The sequence below is a fragment of the Nematolebias whitei genome, chromosome 8 (genome assembly GCF_014905685.2).
Source record: "Nematolebias whitei isolate Nwh7 chromosome 8, NemWhi1, whole genome shotgun sequence".
In the NCBI taxonomy this organism is placed as follows: domain Eukaryota; kingdom Metazoa; phylum Chordata; class Actinopteri; order Cyprinodontiformes; family Rivulidae; genus Nematolebias; species Nematolebias whitei.
In genome coordinates, this window is record NC_056505.1 from 8,232,882 (window position 1) to 8,241,053 (window position 8,172).

Genomic DNA, 8,172 nt, shown 5'->3' on the forward strand with positions numbered 1-8,172 from the left:
TAACTACTACTTACTACTTTGCGGATTTTCACTTATCGTAGGTCTTTCGGGGTATGGATCCCCTGCAATAATTGAGGGACTACTGTATTATAAATAGACCATAATTTTGATGGTTTCCATTCATCCATTATCTTTACCTGCTTCTTCCTTTTTTCAGGTCGCTGGGGTCACTGGTGCTCATGTCCAACTATCACTGTGTGAGAGGCGGGGTAGATTATTATAATAAGCTTTAAAAGCCATAGACCATAAATCTATTGTGTTGTAACAAAGTAATTATTCATTTTCTCTTCTCCTGGTATCAAACGTATGCAGTGTTCCTATTACAAATCATAGTTCTAAATAATATAACAGCTAAGATAAAAACATAATATTTATACTTGTGTTAAGAATATTAGCATTATTTTGTTTGGTGTTATTCGATATTTAGGTATTGCTCTATTTTTCTTAGGACTAGAAAGGAAGGATTTCATCTGTCTATTGGGTGTAAATGTGCCATAAAATAGTAAAAAGGTAATAGTTTAGAAATGAAACAAAAAAAAACAACTTTTACCAAAACAGTATAACACTATGTAAGGTAGGTAAATAACTTTAAAAATGACACAATTTCCTATGTTGTTCAACTGGTTTGCAGCGTGATCCAGTTCTCTAATGTGAAAATATTTCTCAAAAAACCTGCGGGGCTAAAAAGAAGACATTGTTCGTCACTTCTACTGGATTTTGTCCGCTCCCAGTTGAGTCAGCGTTTTGTTTACATGAACTCCCTGGTGGCTAATGATGAGAGGGGAACAGGTCAAGTGTGGAGTGATGCTTCGAGTCTCTCCGGAGGGGCAGCGGCAGACGGAGATGCAGTTCAGCATACAGTATTTAGAACGCAACATCAGTCTGTGGCCTGCTGCTGCCACAAGATCCCAAAGTTCATGCAAGAAACACTAATTGCCAAATTTTGACGCAACTTGCTTTATTCAATGTCATCCCAGTGCTGAGCAAATTAACTGCATCCTCTTCTACTCCTCCTGTTTCAGCTCCTGCTCGTCTGCTGCAGGGAAAGAAAGCATAGGTAAGCTGCCTTGTTTCCTTCTCATTTGTGTACACGGCTCATGACGCAATTAGAAGAAATAGGCATGCAAATGTGTTTTCTTCCCCAGGCGAGCACTACAAAAAGAAAAACTGTGAAGCACACAAACAGTTTGGTGACAGTCAGGGCGAGCTGAACGGAGCCTGCACATATTTCTACGCTGATGAGGCCAAATGTGACCAACACATGGAAACATTTATAAAATGCATCAAAGCATCCGGTCAGTAAACAGAACCTGAACTAAATCAGTAACACATCTTGTGTTTGTGTATTCCTTTATTGAGGTCAAGTTTGAGCATTGTGTGATCTGTTGTTTTTAATTTCCTACTAGTTTAGATGTTTACTTCCTAAATTATTATTGTTAATCTCTTTGCATCATGATCAAATTATGTCTTATCCGTAGGTGGGAGTTCAATGGATGGCTTTTCTGCCATCAAAGTGTCTGCACTAGGACGACCTCAATTTCTGGTAGGCTCTAAATGGTGATTAAATGCTCAGTGTGACAATCTAGCTCAAAGTATAGCAGCAGGAGTGGGATAAGCTGAGATCCTATTTTTCTCTTTTATTAAAGCTTCGGTTCTCAGAGGTCCTTGTGAAATGGCAGCGATTTTTCACATTCCTGGCATCGCAGCAGGGAAAAAATGGCATGGAGGCCTTGGAGCAGAGACTTGAGCTGTCACAGCTGCAGGTAGTGTTTTTCTCCACTTGCACTTCTGTTCCAGTGCTATTTAATTATGTTACATATGTTTCCTAATCACAACCAAACAGCATGAGGATCGTGCTGTATGTGCTGCTGCAGTGTGAGCTGTTCAGTGGCATAACTCAAGTTTGACGGGAAAATGTCTGCACCTGCACACCAACTCACCTGTGTATGAAGATTGTAGAGAGCAGGCACGCTGCTAATGCAAACAGCCAAATAGTTAATTGCAGCTAGGTTGTACATGTGCATAGGCCTGTTACGAAAACAAATTTTGCTGGGCGATGCATGGCGGGCGCTCGGTGTGGTTTGAGCTCTTTAGCATAGCATTTTTCACGCAAAGCTTTTAATAAAAAAAAAATCAGTAAACAAGTTCTCAGCCCCTTTTGGCAGCGAAAAACAACATTTTTCATGAAGGCACGCGTTCCAACTGTGAATTTTGGAGCTTCGACAAGACGAAGGTTTTTCCCCCGGGGTAGACCTTTTAGCTTTGTTCGTAGCTTAGCTTCTCTGTTTAGCTGCTTTTAACAATCAGAAAAGGTGATTTTGGACAGTTAAAACAGATTTTAACAAGAAAAAAGAAAGGGAGGGTTAAGTAAAGAGGACCGGAGTTGAGCCTTTTGTCATCCAGTGTCTTCAGTAGAAAGAGAGAGACGAAGAAACAATAAAGCTGATAAAAGAAAGTGAGGTAGATCATTTTAATTTATCATGCGATTATATTGTTTATCGCGACAGGCCTACTTGTGCACATTAGAGCTTTTGACTCTTTTACTTAGTGTCTTATAAAACATTACAGATGCCTTTTATGAGAAACATGAAAGTCACTGTTGTTATTTGCGCTAGCGTTAGTAAGCCATAATCACTCTTGTAAAAAGTTTCAGTTAAAAAAAATAGAAATCAACTCAAATCATTTGCACAGGTTCTAAATAAATTAATACAAGCTTTGTAATGTATGATTTATTATTAGATTCCCAGTTCCCACCAGAAATTCTACTCATAATGAATTTACATATACAGTAGTCCCTCACTTATCACGAGGGTTACATTCCAGACACCCCCAGGATAAGTGAAAATCTGTGAAGTTGAGATGTTATATTTATTTCAGTATATATATATATATATTTTAAGGCTTTATAAACCCTTCCCACGCTCTTGTCATGTTCTTAACAATGTTCTCCATCCACCCATCCATCCATCCATCCATTTTCTTCCGCTTATCCGGGGTCGGGTCGCGGGGGTAGCAGCCTAAGTAGGGAGGCCCAGACTTCCCTCTCCCCAGCCACTTGGGCCAGCTCTTTTGGGGGAATCCCGAGGCGTTCCCAGGCCAGCCGAGAATCATAGTCCCTCCAACGTGTCCTGGGTCTTCCTCTGGGCCTCCTTCCGGTGGGACGTGTCCGATGTGTCGAACAATGTTCTAAACTCTCTAAATGCTCTAAAAAGAGCACAGCGAAAGAGAGCAGACAGACTGACGCTACAGTTACTGAGCCAATCAGCGCCTGGGGGTGGACTGGCCATCGGGAGCACCGGAACATTTCCCGGTGGCCTGGCCCGCTCAGTGATTGCAGAGGAGGACTAAAGGCTTGGTTCGGGTTGCGCTTGATTGATTTAAATAAACAATCCATACCGCTCACTCTGGTATCCGCCTCACTGAAGCTCCCACAGCAATTATGGGGAAAGACAGACCCCACCCCCACCTTTCTCTTTCTGAGGCAGTCGGTCACATAAGAGCAGAGACACAACAGGTTGTGCGCCGGCCTGTTGTGTGTCTCTGCTCTGCTGTGACAGACTGCCTCAGAAAGAGAAAGGAGGGGGCCCATCGGTGATCACTAAGCGGGCCAGACCACCGGGAAACAATGTGTACTATCTTACAATGAAAACCCGCGAAAGAGTAAGTCCACAAAAGTCGAACCGCATATTGTGGGACTACTGTACTTAACTAGCTTGAAATGTAAATGATTTGGGATTGCTTGGCAAACTCTTCTTTTAATTGATCTCCCTCATCCATAGTCACTGATTGTTTTGGTCATTTTAGTGAGGTGTGGAGCAATCAGTGTGGGTATTGTAAGTTCTAAATCAAGAGTTGTGTGTAATGCTGCATGATGGAAGATATGACGCTGCTGGAAGACAGCATGAGTGGAAGAATGAGTAGGGAATAGGTGGCAAATACTGACTGGCCTGTGTCTTGTCAGGGGAATTTTGGTCAAGGTTTATGGATGTTTTTTAACTATATGGCTGAGAATGTTATCTGTCCATGACCTGCCCACAAACCGTGTGTTTGAGTAAGCAGAGAGAGCTGAGTGAGGAACTGATTTGATACTGCATGTGCAGCTGGTACTCCAAGGTTTCCTCAGTCTACGAGCTCGGAGGAGCTGATAAACATCATAAAAACACTTCCCGCACACTGTCCGGTGCAGATACTCACGACCGGCCTTCAATGAAACATCTGTGTAAGCCTGTTGTGACTGTCTGTCCTTGCAAGTAAAACTCTGTTAAATAATCTTGTCCTGTCGTCGTGTGTGGCTTCTTTTAATAATTAAGATGAATAGAGGATATTTTTTAGCCAACATCCATGTCTGTATCAAGTAAATACATGTTCTTTGTTTCCTTGGTCTTTCCATGATTCTCTGCTGGCATTCACAAATCCACTGGCACAATTTGTGCTTTAGCATTCATAATGCTTTTCCATTGGTCAATATTTGGATGTAGATCTTGTTGACGTGTGCACATAAAAAAAAAATCAAATAAAAAAAATCTTTCAGACCTTGTTTCCAAAAGGACCTGGAAATATGTGTGTTTAAAACATTTGATTATATTTGGTGCTCAGAGTAGAGCCCTTTTTGTTGGCACACCGATTTTGTTGAGATTCTAAGCATTCATTTACAAATAAGGTCCAAGAAATGAAAACTTTATATTCCTTACAGGAATTCTTCATCAAACTTGGAGCAAAATGTGACTTCTATGGCTGGTTTATTAGAAATAAAGCAGAATCTAAAGGGTAAGCAAGAACACTTGGTTCCCAAGTTGGTGAAACAAATGTCTGCATGCACAAGAAGATACCGTGTATCTGCTTGCTGTGTACTTTGTACAACGATTCACAGAATGCATCATTAAAACTAGTGTCAGTAAAGCATATGCAAATGCCTTTTAAAATACAAATATGTATTTTTGTTTTTATTTACTTTAAAGCTTTAATAATTAAACAAGTAAAACATGTTTGCTGTAAGAAAGAAGACCATTTTAAGCCATTTTATTTTATTACATTTTATTGCGGGCTAAGCTGTGCATAATTGTTTTAATACCATTCTATCCTGCGCCCACAGGTACATCGATGTTCTCGACTGGAACAGCCTAATAGAAAACAGAGAAAACGCATCAGATCTGCTTGTGGTTCCAAATTTAAAGGTCGGTGAGATGTAGTGCTTTGAGAAAATAATTACTGACAAACAATAAATTAAGTATAATTCAGTTAAGTATGAGCAGATTGTTCCGATGTATTTTTATCAATGAAACAAAAGCAGGGGTAGTAATTTAAAAAAAAGTTCTAAATGTAATTGTATCCAAATTAAGTTAGACAAGTATTTTTGTCACTGGCTCCTGCTAGCTGCCATTAATTAATTAATGTTTGATACTTTTATTGAGAAACCATTTTTAGAGCAACTCTTAATATTTAACAATTAGTGAAACCTTTATTTGATGCTAACAACAAAGTCCATGCTCAATAATCCAGGTATAAAATCCAACATTTTTCAGTCAGGTCATTTGGACACTTTCTTTTTTTTACTTATTTGATGCCGTTCAAAACTGCTGCTCTGTGAACAACGGTGTTCAATTCAGCTTTAATTAATGAAACTTAACTGGCAACAAAAAACAAGAATTTAAATTTTATATTGGGCGAGTAGTGGGGCAGAGGTTGGAGAAGATGGGCTTGTGATCGGAAAGTCGCAGGTTCAACTCCCAGTACCGTGTCAACATCAAAATGTGGGTGGAAAAGGTTAAACACCCACACCTGTCTCCACCCTCATTGGCCCCACTTTGGGTCCCTGAGCAAGGCCCTTAACCCCACCATCTGCTCCCAAAAACAGGTCTCTCTTGAAAACGAGTCCAATGAGACTACCTGGATAAATAAAGGGTAAATGAAAAAATTAAAAAAAATATCCACTCATCCATCAATCAATCATTCACCCATCCAGCCATACATACATACATACATCAGAGTCAGAGAGTCAGAGATTCTTTATTGTCATTCGCACCTCATGTGGTACATGTGGTGGAGTGAAATTATGTACACAGGGTCCCAGTTACATCCAACAATCAAATGTATAAGAAAAACAGTAATAACATCTAAGATATGAACTAAGAAAAACATCAACTAAATATACACTAAGCACTCATAACATAAAACATTGAACATCAGCACAAACATGAACATGAGTCTGTGAGCAGATGTGCACGCATGAACACATCAACATTAAAACAGATCAGCAGCAACATGAAACAGATCAGCAGCAACATGATATGGTTTTTCACAGTGATTATTCTAGTTAGAGATTCATGAGTCTAACAGCCTCAGGGTAGAAGCTGTTCCTCAGTCTAGTGGTTCTACACTTAATGCTCCTCAACCTCCTTCCTGAGGGGAGTGGGGCAAAAAGTGTGTGTGCTGGGTGAGTGGGGTCCTTCATGATGCAGGTGGCCCTCTTCCTGCATCTGGAGGTGTAAATGTCTGTGATGGTGGGGAGGTTGACTCCAATATTCTTCTGTGCAGCCTTCACCACTCTCTGCAAAGCTTTTCTTTCTGCAGCTGTGCAGCCTCCATGCCATACGTTGATGCTGGAGCACAGGATGCTCTCCACTGCACACCTGTAGAAGGAGGTGAGGACTGAGCTTCCCAGACCAGCTCGCCTCAGCCGTCTGAGGATGTAGAGTCTCTGATGAGCTTTCTTGATCAGGCTGGTGGTGTTGTTGCTCCAGCTGAGGTTGTCATTCATGTGTACACCCAAGTACTTGTAGCTGTAGACCACTTCCACTGCAGATCCTCATGTTCAGGGGGGTGTAGGTGAGTTTGTTCCTTCTGAAGTCCACAATCATCTCCTTTGTCTTCTTCACATTGATGTGAAGGTTATTCTCTCTGCACCAGCTCTCCAGGTGTTCCACCTCCTGCCTGTAGCTGGACTCATCATTGTGATGCATCCCACCACCGCTGTATCATCTGCAAACTTTACAATGTGACAGCCTGGATGGGTAGCTGCACAGTCATACGTGAGCAGAGTAAACAGGAGGGGGCTCAACACACATCCTTGAGGAGAGCCAGTGCTGAGGGTTATGGTGGAGGAAGAGAAGTTGTGGATCTTCACTGACTGTGGTCTGTTTGTTAAGAAGTCTAGTACCCAGTTGCAAATGGAGGGGCTTAGTCCTAGTGTGGATAGTTTGTCCATCAGGGTTTTGAGGATCATGATGTTGAAGGCAGATGTGAAATTCACAAAGAGCATACAGACGTAGGAGTCTTTCTGCTCCAGGTGGGTGAGCGCAGTGTGGACCACAGAGGAGATGGCATCCTCTGTTGATCGGTTCTCACGGTATGCATACTGATGAGGGTCCTCGTTGATGTTGATGGTTGTTTTGATGTGAGTCATGACCAGTTTTTCGAAGCATTTAGTGACTATTGGGGTGAGGGCCACTGGCTGATAGTCATTCAGACCAGTCACTGTAGAGCTTTTTGGGACTGGGATGATGGTGGCAGTCTTCAGGCAGGTGGGAACTGTCTCCAGGGTCAGTGAGGTGTTAAAGATGTCGGCCAGCACCTCACAGAGCTGATCAGCAAAGTCTTTCAACACCTTCCCAGGGATGTTGTCTGGGCCGGTTGCCTTGTGTAGATTAATCCTCCTGAAAGTACTCCTTACTTCTGCTGAGGTCACACTGAGATGCTCTCCATTCAGTGGTGAGGTGAGTCTGATGCTGGATGGTCTGTTTGGGTCTTCAAAGCATGCATAGAACTTGTTGAGGGCATCAGGCAGAGATGGGTCTTTGGGGCATTGTTCACTCCTTCCTTTGTAATCTGTTATGCACTTAATGCCCCTCCACATGCTCCGAGGGTCTTGTGAGGTGAATTGACCCTCAATCCTCTGTGCATATGTGGCCTTGGCCTTCTTAATACCAGCTACCAGCTCTTTCCTTGTCCTTCTCAGCTCCTGTGAGTTTCCAGACCTGAAGGCAGTGTTCCTGGCTTCCGGCAGGTTGCGCACCTCTGCATTCAGCCAAGGTTTTCTGTTCGGTTAACTTTTAACATATCTTATGATGGAGACCAATTCACCCATCCATCATTCCCTTCATCTATCCATTCATCAATACATCCAACCATCCATTCATCAATACATCCAACCATCCATTCATCAATACATCCATC

At 42.0% G+C, this 8,172-nt stretch overlaps 1 protein-coding gene across 1 annotated transcript in view; it reads left to right on the forward strand.

Annotated features, from left to right (window-relative positions):
* The window catches only part of prodhb (proline dehydrogenase (oxidase) 1b), a 20,175-nt gene that overhangs the window by 5,548 nt on the left and 6,455 nt on the right, over positions 1-8,172 (forward strand). Inside the window, exons 3-8 of the mRNA XM_037680227.1 lie at positions 1,023-1,057; positions 1,146-1,295; positions 1,479-1,543; positions 1,647-1,763; positions 4,694-4,767; positions 5,093-5,174. Of these exons, the coding sequence (XP_037536155.1) occupies positions 1,023-1,057; positions 1,146-1,295; positions 1,479-1,543; positions 1,647-1,763; positions 4,694-4,767; positions 5,093-5,174 (523 nt within the window). The remainder of the gene's footprint in view (positions 1-1,022; positions 1,058-1,145; positions 1,296-1,478; positions 1,544-1,646; positions 1,764-4,693; positions 4,768-5,092; positions 5,175-8,172) is intronic.